We start from the raw sequence: 12,310 nt of genomic DNA, 5'->3' as shown, positions 1-12,310 counted from the left end.
TTACATAGTAACCGTAAGATTCGATGGAGGAATAGAGTAAGTAAGAAAAGGAAGCTGAAAGAAGAAGAAAGAAGAAATTGGTCAGAACGAGCACAATTTCTAAGATTTCAACGCAATGGACAATCAGAAAATTATCAGTTTGTATTTCTTTCTGCCAAGCAGACAATATGATCAAACATCAGAGTGCAAATTCATCAAAAGGTTCATGCTATTCGCATAGCATTCGGTTTGGGCGGGTTCAAATTCAGACAAGCGATTCAACTTTTTGGGGTGGAGGTTGGAGGGGATTGGATGCAACCCGCCGCAAAAGAAACCACGGAACACAAGATGGTGGTCATTGCTGATGAAAATGATTACGGATGACCAGTTCGTCCTTACATTAATAGGTATTTTCAATTGCTTCAAAAATATATCAGAATCCAAGAGGATGAAGAGGATTTGATTCATTATGATCCTTATGATGATGCTTCTTTTGTTGTCGCAAGATCGCAACGAATAGATTACGTGTTTGTCTCTTTGCTACTTTCACTACTCGATTGACTTTTGGCTTGAATTAGGAATTGCTTTGAAAACGTTAGCGGATGATAAATAATGCTCTGTTGTGTTGTGTTTTTTTGCGCAGGCACAGGACACTTGATCCCTTTCAGTCTAACAGTTGCAACATTTTAGATTCTGTTGTTTTTTTTTCGGCGGCATCCACCCTATCGAACAGAAGTCCTCGATATGTTAGCTCATGAGATATCTAGAGAACATACTACAGACGGTAGATGATAACGAGCTGAGGACTTCGCTAGAGGTCAGTCAACACTCGCAGCTTTGCGGTCCGTGGGGAGATCCCAAAATGGTCAACAACTACGGCCAAGGCAAAGATCATTTTAGTCATTTGGTCATTTGTCGGATTCCCACATGCACAGTCATAGAGGAACGAACTATCACCACCTTTGCCTCTAGAAACCACCACTCTCTGAGGCCTCTTTGAGGCGTGAGAGCCGCATTTCACATGGCAAAACTTCAGTTATTACCATGTAATAATTGCCGTTCGTCACTGAGCACTCAGCTTGACCCATCAGATAGGAGCTTCTGCAACAAGGATTGACTCTCGTCCGGATGGCTATTCGACTGGAAGCCTCTATTCGGATATGAGGACGTTGACGAGGGACTCGATCCCATCCGGTGATTCTGATGAGAAGATGAGTAAGGTGATTGAAGAGAATGTCTCTGGTGTTGCTGTGGTTGTTGCTGTGGTTGTTGGAGCGGTTGTTGTGGCTGCGTAGTGGGATATTGCATTTGCCCTCTCATGCTGCCCATGACATTATTTGGAGTAGGACGAACTTGATGTTGGCCTAAAAATGGGCTTTGTCGCGAGAATGGTTGGTGAGATAACTGGGGAACATTTCCTCCTCGATTCCCTCCCATTGGCCCGGAATTGAGCTGTTGCATGAGCAATTGACTCCCTCCGTTATTGGAGGAACTCATCGGGAGGCTGTTGCCACCTCTTCCAGCTATGGGTTGCTGAGATTGCGAAACAGATCGATTGGGTGGAGACACCAAAGATTGGAACGCTAAATTGGGTCCACCTGAAGGTGACCTATGCTGTGGACCTCTTCGGGTATTGGAAGTTGTGCCACCACTAGACATTCGGCGTTGCCTCTGCTGGATCATCACTAGTGAGTCAATATCAGGCGTGGGAGGTAATGACATGTTGGGAGGGACTACTTCGAACAACTCATTCATACGGGGCACGAGTGAAACGGGATTTGGACAGCCGTTGTTGGCTCCCATGTGATGGAGCCCGCTGGCGATGCCCTGATTGTTGTTGGAAGCCACAGACAGCGGATTGGGCGCTGATCGTCCTGTTCCCGCTATCGATTGAATACCTCGNAACAACTCATTCATACGGGGCACGAGTGAAACGGGATTTGGACAGCCGTTGTTGGCTCCCATGTGATGGAGCCCGCTGGCGATGCCCTGATTGTTTGAATACCTCGGTTTATGACCCCAGTCGGATGACTGGAACCTGCGGTTTGGGCTAAACTCATGGTTCCAGGCGGGAGCGACAGGCTGCGGTTGAGCATTTTCCGGTGATTGTCGTTCATGATGCTGCTGTTGGGCTGCTGTTGCTGCTGTTGCTGTTGATGATGATGATTATGATGGAAAAACATGCCACTACTTTCGGAGCTGGCGAGGTACTTCTCGATGTGTTCAATATCCGCCATCGCCGATTGATCTTTGTTGAAGAACGAGGCTGATGACGAGGAGCAGGAGGTTGTTATGGACGAGGAGGCTGATGTGGAAGAGGCCACACCGGAAGAGGAATTGTTCCGCCCTGCCATGGACATCATTCCCACACTCGATGACAAAGACGACGACGACGACGACGACGACGAGGAGGCAGATGTGGCACCAGGTACAAGTGAACAACCCGCAACCCCAGGGGACGGGATGAGATTTTGAGGTCCAGACGTGGAGGTAGAGCTGGCTAGTGAGCTGTGCTGTTTCTCTTGAATGTCGATCACTTCATCAAGAATATTGCTCAACTCGGGGTCGAGGTCATTAAAGAAATGATTTGATACACCCGCACTATGATGATTCAGACTCGAAGGGATCAATGACGAGGAGGCGAATTCATTGCTTCGAGGCTGTAGAACTGTGGCACTGGCACCGGATTCGCCTAAACTGGTCGATGTGGACGGCGAAGACGACATCGACGAGGTAGATAAATTGGACGTGGCAGTAGCCGATGCTGACGATAATAATGAGGCTCGTTCAGCCGGATGTGGAGGTAAGAATTTGCGCATTTCATCTTCGCCTTTGGGCAACGTCTCCCTCGGCTCTTGGTGCCATTTGGTGGGCACCGGGGGTGGGACTGACACGGCGTTGTGCAACGGTTTTTCCAGCAACTTGGCCAGAGCCGGATTCTCTTTGCACACACTAGAATAAGTGGTGGTAGGTGGAAGCTCACACCCAGGTCTGCTTCCCATCCCTCCCCCGCCCCCTACTCCGGATCGGGACAACATTTTCGGACTAGGAGCGCCTAGCGCACTTTCAAGCATTGACGACGAGGACGACGATAGGGTCGAGGAGGACGAGGCGGGGCGTTTCAAGCCCCCAGATCCAGTGTTCACACCAGGAATCGACGTGGCAGATAATGAAAGATTGGGCCCGAAAGTTGAACACTTGACGTTGTCGTTGGTTTGGCTCAGGATTTGGAGGATTCTTGAATTCGTACTCGACGAAGAAGACGACACCGAGGACACGGTCGGCGCCGAAGAATTGGCTTTGGTTTTGTCATCGCGGTTAAAGTTGACGTTGAGCAATTGTTTTAAGAGCAGATCCTTCTGTTTCGAAGAGTCCTCTTCTCGATCCGGCTGTCCACCGCTACCATTGCTGCTGTTGCTCCTCGGCGATTCAGTTTTGACCACATTGTTGTTGATAGGGACGCCCTCACTCAATCCCACAGATCCTCGACGGGATGACGCGCTGTCGTTAGACCCAGGCCCGCCAGAGGACGAAGAAGGGCCGAAAAGCTCTTCGAGCACGTCCGAGCGCAATAAATGTTCATGCGGTGGTGGCCCGTTGGGCGACGCACTCAGATCCGCACGACAGGGAGCGATATCCTTGTCCATGGATTCAGATTCGGGAATGATGGAATGTGACGAAAGGATGAGGGAATGAAAATTGTTGGCGGCCGGACACGCGGCGTAGTATTTGGATTTGCTTTTGACTTTCATGTACGAGTTGAGGATCCGCATACGATATATGGACGACACCACAGCTTGACTCATACTAGCCTCAAGGTGTGCCTCGAGTATGGAGCGATCCTGCGGGTGACACAAGTCTAGGACCAAGTGTTTGTTCAGCATGCTTTGGGTCATTAGGGTGGTGTGACGCGAATTCATCCCGCTGGTGTCCACCAACTGTACACGATAGTTTTGGTGTGGATCCACCTTGGTGGAGAACATCTCTACCTTCATGAATTGCTTGCGTTCGGCCTGGCTCACTTTTCGAGCCACACAAAACAACCGAGCGCGACTCAAATCTCGGCCCTGATGCACAATGCGTTCTTTGGGCGAAACGGTCACCACGGACACTTGTAGACATTCGTACGGGCCGTTGGGGGAGTCGGGATGGGATGATTGCACACGGAAACGCACAAAAAGGGGTTTATTGTTATTGCGAGCTGCACCCGCGCCAACGACGTCCCGGACGCGAGGTTCTTGGAGCAACTGGCGGAAATAGGCTCGGTCATCGGGGTGAATGAAATCGTACAAGCGTTGATGAGCCATATCTAAGAGGGCCCCCGAGCCCAGAAACTCTTCGACATTGTCCGAGAGGTAGTCCAATTTAGCATCGCTCGACAACAGAAACATGAATCCGTTGAGGGCGTCCAAAACCATCGAGCCCATCATCTCTTTGGGCAAGAGCGAGGCTAACAAGGATTGCTCCACAGAGCCGCGCGGTGGGGTCTGACCCGGGGCCTGACCGGCCGCAGCCAGGCCACGCCCTGTGGACTTGAAGGGTGGGGTGTGAGCCGGTCCAGGCGGGCTGGTCTCAAGCGGTAATGAGCCGGACGGCTCGCTGGAGCCAAACACGTCCATGAGCTCCTGAAAAAGTCTATCCTCCACCAAGGAGGCCGCCGAGTTCGACTCGGACGCCAATCCGACACTGGTGGTCACGCCCACGGTGGAGGCGGCACTTAAGCGGGCGATGGGATCGGTGGAATAGTTGAGCGTGGACTCGAGCGACGAAACTGGACTGGGACTGCACCTACTGGTCGAACGAGGATGAATCTCCATGAGAGTCCACAGTCAGTCTAGCCACAAACAGCCACAGAACGCCCACATAGGCTAGTAGTCCGGCAATCAGGCCCAAAGGTATTCATGGGCCCTCAGCGGCCGGGCATACCCTGGGTAATCACGGGCCAAGTTCGATACAAGCGGCATGACCAGCACGGTTTCACGGTGGGCAGGCAGCGTATCTACCTTAAATTCGGACACATCAGACGACGACACACGCCATCCATGGATCCATGGATGGATGGATGGATGGATGGATAGACAAATAGAAGATAGGGCGACGATCAGACACGTGGGAACGGGCCTCAGACTCAGGCCAAACGAGGGGTGTGAGGGACGGACGGGGCGGGTCAACGGGCTGATAGAATCGTGAGGTTTGAGCCGAGATGGCTGCGGCTAGGATGTCGGGTGATAGGCCTCATGATGGTGCAAATGATGAGGATGAGGATGAGGATGATCTTGCGTAGATTCAAAGGACACAGGGCACATTAGATTCGCCTGGACAAAGCCATATTAGGTAATGACTCTCCATGATCTGCCAGAAGTGCCACTTTCAAGTAGCTTTGGTCAAATCTATGGTTAATCTTAAAATCAATTAGCATTTAGTAGTAGTTTATTATCAATATAAAAGGGGTCAAGGCGACATTTTATTTCTCGCTCAACTAACACTTTGGCTATCAAATGGATCTAGTCCAACCCTGATCTGTTTTGGACCCGTTCCGACCCAGCCAGAGAGAGAACTAGGCGGGCCGCTGGCTGCTCGCTGGCTCAGCCAATTCATTATCCTCCACCACCACGTCTAGACCCGTCTAGACCAGCCCCCGCTAGTAGCAGTTCCTCTGCTTAGGAGACGGACTNACTAGGCGGGCCGCTGGCTGCTCGCTGGCTCAGCCAATTCATTATCCTCCACCACCACGTCTGGACCCGTCTAGACCAGCCCCCGCTAGTAGCAGTTCCTCTGCTTAGGAGACGGACTGGCAGGTACCGAGCCAGCGAGTGAGCGAGTTTTTGCATCCACTCAGAGAGTGACTGAGTGGCTGTAGGTGGCGGCCAGGAACGAGTCGAAGCATTTATCCTGGCCTGGGATTCGCTAGGGGGCACAGTGGCCATCCCCCTCTTTGGCTTGAGTGAGTGCTGACAGGACACTATTACCTGGGAGTCCCCGTTAGATACCGTCCGGCGCCTTTGTACTCGCCTCGGCTCGCCTGGGCCAGGACTTTCAGTATGGCAGAGGGAAATGGTGCCAGGCAATCGAGAAGGCAACCAGGGCCGGGTTGTTATGAGATGAGGAGGATCCGCCCCCATGGTTGGTCTCCCAACGCTCCCAACTCAAAAACCGCGGGCGGGCCTAGATGCTGGCCCTGTTCAGATCGTACTTCCCTACCCCGCGTCTCCCGTTTCGTTTGAAATGGCCTTGAAAATGGTAGAAACAGGGAAAACGGGCTCAGCAGGCCAGGAGCACCAGCTGGCAGATGAGGGGGCAAGAACAAGATGAGGACAGCCGTCGTACTCAGTGATGAAAAGTCGGCGAAAATGAATCGTTATCGATCGCGCGAACTGAATGGCCGAGTGAGAAACAGTAAAATCTCAGCAATAACTAGTACCTAGAGCAAGTAAAAACATTTAGTTTTTTTTTTCTTTAACATTTTGGCCATTTTCTCATAAAGAAAATATTTAGACGTGTTCGATCCCGTGGCCCGTGGGTAATATTTTGCACATTTTTATTATAATTTGGCAATTCAAGAACCAAACACGTGAATTCGTAGATTTTTGGTCCAATTCGAAAGTGCTGTAGAATTATTTTTTTTTTAATTCAAAACATCATGGCCTCTAGCTGAATTATGACGCGTTCATCGAAAGACATGATCATTGAAGGGGATAGGAAGAAGGGTAAAAATGAGGTTTTTTTTGTCCATTTTTACTGCAGCTGAGCCGTCCATTAACATTACTAACTAGAGTAACTATGAAAAAGCGGAAACGGATGGCTGCGCTATCTATCGGGTGTTTCATACCCGTTGGAGGTTAGGCAACACCATTAGAGCTTAGCTTTTAGCGTTTCACAAATTTTTCAGAAATTTCAGAACATGCATGAGGAATTAGTTCCATTACTCAAGGACACTTAAGAGTCCCTGCATTATTGAACAAAGAGAAATGTTCATTTGCTTAAGGAAGTAGAAGAATCTTATTCATTGACAAGTCCTGAATATCACTCCAAGTGACCCTCAAACAAGAAGAAAAGTTGAACAATTATTGTTTGGTACGAAATGTAATTAGCAAGCTGGGCGTTGACTAACTAGCTTCTTGTTAGGCAAATAAGTTCAAAACGATGTTAGTGATATTGATAAAAATCGTGTTGCAAACAGTTGTCCAGGATAGTATACAACTATATATAGACTTAGTCTGAGGACTTATAGGCCGGGATGTTATTAGAACATCTTATTTCATTCTCTTAGCGGCTTTCCAGTTGAACCAAAGCCCTCATTCACTTGCAAGCGACTGACTTCCTCTCGAAACACCTAACCCCACGTTCATTGGCCGCTATCGTCTCGGGCCAAATGGATAGAACGACAGGCACAGCCGTTTGATCTGAGTTCGTACGCTTTGAAAAATAATGAGAAAAATAATGCCTGAGCTCGGTATGAATCTGACATCAATCAAATCGTGTATTATTGTCTTTTGGTTGGCTTGGAAAACGCCCGCTTGGCGGCCACTTTCCTCATGTCTAAATCGCGAGTCTCCAGAGCGTCGCCGACCTCGCGCCAAATCGCGTCCTGTTCCTCCACGGAGATGGTCTCGTGGTATTGCAACAACAGGTCGTATTTCATCACTTGGCCCTGCCATCCAATATTGAGGAACTTGCTCTCCCGTTCCATTTCCGAGGTCTTGTAGTCGGGCAAATCATCGGGCAGGATGTAGCCGTTGAGACGGTCGGTGTAACGTTCCCAGCGTCGAGTCCACGGAGCTGGGCGCAAAGGCACTTTCAGGTCGTTGACGGGCACGGGCGTGCCTTCGGGCAAGATCTCCACTTCCATGTCTGGGGGAAAAGTGCTGTACTCGGGGGGCGCATCACGCAAATAGGTGAGGTCCTCGTCTAGGCGTCGCTCCAGTCGCAGAGTCTCGATCTTCTGAATGGTGGGGCAATAGATCTCGTACAGGAACTCCACGCCAATCTTGTCGACTACGTTGCGCACCTTGATCCAGGCCCGTGGACCCGTGCCACCGCGCTCAATCACGATCCCCACGAACTTGGTGAGCTTGTCGGCCGTGTGGGCGTAGGATTCCGAGGTCGTCACGGCCACAATGCTGCCCACGTAGAACTCTGGGATCTCCACTTGAGCTCGCCGCCGGAGGAGGTCCTGACGTGCCAATTTCTCGGCCAAGGGCTGGCGGAATTCCGAGTTCGGGTCGGGCAGGAACTCCGGGAAGATGAAGCGGAAATCGCGACGGCGAATCGAGCGATGCTGCCCCGATCGGGCCGGTGGAGGAGCAGACGTGTCTGTGAACGAGGGCTGGCTGGACGAGTATCGGATGGCCAAAGATGGCAGTCCCAGCGGACGACTGACGGAGGCGGCGACGGGGGCATGGGAGACCATACCGACTGTGGCGAGGCGGTGAAAGTGGCCCGCCAGCATTGTGTCTGAGATCAAATTGGGCCTAGACCTTCTGGTACTTGATAATCTTTCAAACCAATTGACACATTGAGTTATGAGTTGACTCGGTTGCTCTTAGATTTAGATTTAGGGAAGACATGCAGGCATGGCCTTTTGTTGATATCTAGAGTATCTAGAGTTCTAGAGCCACACAGATCCAGCACAATGAGCCATGTTGATTGTTGACAATTGAATGGGGTCGGCAGTTTCAGGGTGACTTGTCATCTTAGTTGTAGGTTGTAGTATTGGAATGTGTGTCGGTTAGGGTTGATGATGTGAGATGGTAGGATATTAGCCATCCCAAACGTTGCCAAATACTAATGGGTGGTGGCTAGCTCCGCATTTGACTTGGGTGGGAGACTGTCCGTTTTCCTTAGTTTGCATGTGTACCCCGACAAAGTCACCTTGATCTCAAGACTAGGGAGTCAGTTGTTTTCCCTTTTAGACCGGAGACCAAGATCGATGAATAATCAAAGCCAAATCTGGAGCTATTTATCTCGAGTTGTCTATTCCGCTTTTGGTATCTAGCACTATGTGTTCATCAAAAACATTTATGCAATTTTCATACAAGCCAATATTCTTCTCTCAAAGTTGTCTTTCCTAAATTAACCCTTGGGCAAAAACCCACCCAAAACTGGACCTAAACTGGCTTCGACGAGGCAGCAGCTGACACTCTGGCCTGCCTCTGGCCTGCCTCTGTTGGTCCAATGGCTTGCTTGGCTGTGCTGCTTGGTAGTGGTGTTTCCATGACTTGAGACCTGAGATTGGAGGCGAGAGCAGTAAACTCGATCCCTCGATCTATCTAGTCAAGACTAAAGAAAGCTAGCTGCTTTTGAACACGCTTGATCCACGCGATCCATCCAGCCTTCAGCCGCACTTGAAAATCATCTACTCGGGCCTGTCGATCAAGTCCGTGAACACCATCATGTCGAATCCCTCAAGCGAAGTGTCCATCGAGGAGCTGGGACCCGAGGACGAGAACCGACCGGCAGACAAGACGCCCGACGCCGAGGAGATCGTCACCTGGGACGGAGACCAACCGCCGCCAGCCCATTTGGCCGACGCTGAGCCTTCATCCGCCTCTCCCGCTGAGGGCCAGAATGAAGGCCCAGCCGGTGAGAAGGCCATCCCTGTGGTGGAAGAGGCCGAACCCGCCATGCCGGAAATCGTCACACCCGCTGTCCAACGATCCATGCTCCGAGGCGAATTGGACGAGGATGACGACGACGACGATGAGGCGGATTTGGACGACATCGAGGACGAGACGATAGTTGAACGGTTGCTGGCCTTGAGCGAAATGTTTCCCCAGTCTCTGCGTAACGGCACCTACTACACGGCCGTCAACAGCGTTTCCACCGCCCAGTGGTTGTATTCGGCCTCGCGCTCCCTCTCCTGGATCGTGTTTAGTTCGGCCGCCATTATGTTTATGCCCATCATGATCGAGACCGAGCGGATGGGCATCGAAGAGGCCCAGAAGCAACAACAACGACAGATTCTCCTTGGGCCCGGCGCGGCCGTGTCCGGAGGCGGAGGCCCTCCGCCCATTCCTCCACCCATGTGAAGGGCTAGAGCCGGATCGAATCGATGTTCGACCGAGCGTGCGTTCAGGCCTGGTCGAGACACGCCTCCACATGCTCGGGTAGCTGTTTTGATCTTGTCCCTCGGAGGCGTGCGGACTTATTCACACACATACACACACACACACAGTATAACATTCATTCTTAGTACTACGAGAACTGAAACGCGACTTTTCTTTCTCTTTAACATATCTTAGTAGTTTTATTTGAAAATTGATCCACTACAGCTGAGCTTCCTGTGGACCCCCACCTACTACCCCCTCACCCGCATAACCTGCCGCTATCCCACTGGCACCCGGTACAGCCATGGCTACTTCTGTTTGGCCCAATTTCTGCTCCAATCCTTGCCAGGATTTGCTCTGCAGGAATGAACCGCCCCCTTGGTCGTTGATGTTAGACAAGCGCGTTTCTTGTGCCATGAGGGCGTGTGAGGCTTGGTCCTCGAGGGCTGGTGAGGCTGCCATGGACATGGGTCGGAGACGCCCGGATATGAGTGAGATGTCCGGGTCGGCCTCGGAGTTGGGTTGGAAATCAATGTGTTCCGTTTGTCCGGGCAAAATATCTTGAAAATTGGCCAGAAACTGGCCCGTCCAAGCTCGATCTTGATTGAGCGCCACATCGAGCTCAAAGGGCGTGATCACTGGCTGCATGTACTCTTTCGAATGAACGATGGAATTGGCCGGGCACGCGATCAGCACAAATAGGTCGATTTCCGGAAAGTTGGCCAGCTTGGCCACGTTGGGTTTACCCACTAGAAACGTGTACGATCGTTTGCCCGAGCTTTGGATGGCCCGATTCACGCGTTCAATAATGTCCCGATAACGCGATACACCTAGGGTCCCCACTAGAATTCCAATCCGTTGGGCGTCCTTGGCCCGTTCGATCAAATAGAAACGTTGCATGAGTTCACGTTTCATACTGCTGACGGGAGATTGGAGCGTCTCCGCTTCCGGATCGAACTGCAATAACTGACACGGGTTGAAGGTCAAGCTCAAAAGCTGGATATACTTGAGATCCCGCCCGCAGTATAAAATGGTGTCGTTGGAGCCGGGTCGAATGGGACACCGTCGTCCACACAGAATATGCGGGTTGTCAATGTCGGGTTGGACGGGCTGACAGGTGATGACCGGTCCCAGGGGCGTGGCCTCATCTTCGGGGGGAAAGGCGTGAGCATAACGGACGTCAAAAAAGAGAAAGACTCGCGGCGCATCCACGTTCATGGCGGCCAGGAAGAAGGCGCCGCGATTGAAAGGCCAGCGCGTGAACACAAACAGAACGGGCAGGCGTTGGGTGGGTGTCAGACACGTGTCACCAAAGTGGATCACGCCATCCGCGTTCAAATGCTGGGCCGCCACCTCATCCACGCAACAATCCCCGAAGGACGTATCACCCAAGATGGCCAGCCTAAAAGGCGGAAACGGTCCATCTCAAATTGTGTTATCAACACTCCTAATTAAAAGGGCATAACCCAGAGGATGCATTCAAGAGCCCTACCGGTGTCCGACCAGCGATTCCAAGCGGTTGGCTACCGAAGGGGCCCATTTCAGGAGCCCATCGGGAAATTGAAGGGTTACGCGGGTTAGTTGGCGGTCTCGAATCCAATCGGCGCAACGCTGTATTTCGAACACACGCTCCAAGTCCCACGTGGCCAAGGCGCGTTCCACCTCATTGACCTGTGAGGCATCTACTGTGCGGGCCAACACGGCTTCTTCCGGTGAACTGAGAGCCGCGGCCATGGGGATTAACGCTCAATCCGGATACGATCCAATANTAGGTTCAAAGCCAGCTGTGAACAAGACCATCTTCGAGTCTAAGCCAACATGGCGGACGACGACCCTCGATTCACCAAATTCCAGACGGATCCCATGACGGACATGAGTGTGGACTACGCACGCGGCGAAGGATTGGCCTCGGATTCGAGTTCGGAAGACGACGATTCGAGCGACGACGATGAGCCGGGCCCGCCCTCGGGCTCCCATGGTTCCGACCCGTCGCCTCAGGCCGAGGAAGTCTTTGACAAGTGGGGCGAGTTGGACCACGACGCGCCCAGAACCGAGTCCATCAGCGCCCGATTGGCCGTGTGCAACATGGATTGGGACCGGGTCGGAGCCGAGGACCTCTTCTTGGCTATGGCCTCATTTTGCCCGTCCTCCGGTCGCGTGCGATCGGTGCGGATTTACTTGTCTGATTTTGGCCGTCAACGCTTGGCCGATGAAGAGCGATTGGGACCCGAGGAGTTGCGAAGTGCGCCCACGAGCACCGCCCGCGAGTCGGATCAAAGCCACTA

General features: G+C 51.8%; 4 protein-coding genes across 4 annotated transcripts in view; 1 reads left to right on the top strand and 3 right to left on the bottom strand.

Annotated features, from left to right (window-relative positions):
* Positions 1 to 118: 118 nt before the first annotated feature.
* LOC131876871 (uncharacterized) lies at positions 119 to 5,301 on the bottom strand. Its single transcript, XM_059222380.1, has 2 exons — positions 1,985 to 5,301; positions 119 to 1,877 (listed from the first exon to the last, which is right to left on the bottom strand). Exons 1-2 carry the CDS (start codon positions 4,794 to 4,796, stop codon positions 1,054 to 1,056), a joined length of 3,636 nt encoding a protein of 1,211 aa, XP_059078363.1. The 5' UTR covers positions 4,797 to 5,301; the 3' UTR covers positions 119 to 1,053.
* Positions 5,302 to 7,435: 2,134 nt separating this feature from the next.
* LOC131876880 (large ribosomal subunit protein bL19m-like) lies at positions 7,436 to 8,638 on the bottom strand. Its single transcript, XM_059222392.1, has one exon. It carries the CDS (start codon positions 8,426 to 8,428, stop codon positions 7,463 to 7,465), a length of 966 nt encoding a protein of 321 aa, XP_059078375.1. The 5' UTR covers positions 8,429 to 8,638; the 3' UTR covers positions 7,436 to 7,462.
* Positions 8,639 to 9,195: 557 nt separating this feature from the next.
* The window catches only part of LOC131892622 (ESF1 homolog), a gene marked incomplete in the record, with an annotated part of 5,146 nt that continues 2,031 nt past the window's right edge, over positions 9,196 to 12,310 (top strand). The window contains 3 exon segments of the mRNA XM_059242446.1: positions 9,196 to 10,003; positions 10,389 to 10,566; positions 11,880 to 12,305. Of these exon segments, the coding sequence (XP_059098429.1) occupies positions 9,372 to 10,003; positions 10,389 to 10,566; positions 11,880 to 12,305 (1,236 nt within the window).
* Positions 10,008 to 11,793, bottom strand: LOC131876873 (2-(3-amino-3-carboxypropyl)histidine synthase subunit 2-like). Its single transcript, XM_059222382.1, has 2 exons — positions 11,518 to 11,793; positions 10,008 to 11,427 (listed from the first exon to the last, which is right to left on the bottom strand). Exons 1-2 carry the CDS (start codon positions 11,757 to 11,759, stop codon positions 10,245 to 10,247), a joined length of 1,425 nt encoding a protein of 474 aa, XP_059078365.1. The 5' UTR covers positions 11,760 to 11,793; the 3' UTR covers positions 10,008 to 10,244.

This window comes from Tigriopus californicus, chromosome 2, assembly GCF_007210705.1.
Source record: "Tigriopus californicus strain San Diego chromosome 2, Tcal_SD_v2.1, whole genome shotgun sequence".
NCBI classification, from domain to species: Eukaryota; Metazoa; Arthropoda; class Copepoda; order Harpacticoida; family Harpacticidae; genus Tigriopus; species Tigriopus californicus.
The sequence above is the reverse complement of the archived record's forward strand: the minus strand, read 5'-3'. Positions and strand labels throughout refer to the sequence as shown.

Coding starts and splice junctions, on each gene's coding strand:
- LOC131876873 (XM_059222382.1), bottom strand. CDS start 11,759: ATGGCCGCGGCTCTCAGTTCACCGGAAGAAGCCGTGTTGGCCCGCACA. Junction 11,428..11,517: donor GAATCGCTGGTCGGACACCG/GTAGGGCTCTTG, acceptor TCCGCCTTTTAG/GCTGGCCATCTTGGGTGATA.
- LOC131876871 (XM_059222380.1), bottom strand. CDS start 4,796: ATGGAGATTCATCCTCGTTCGACCAGTAGGTGCAGTCCCAGTCCAGTT.
- LOC131876880 (XM_059222392.1), bottom strand. CDS start 8,428: ATGCTGGCGGGCCACTTTCACCGCCTCGCCACAGTCGGTATGGTCTCC.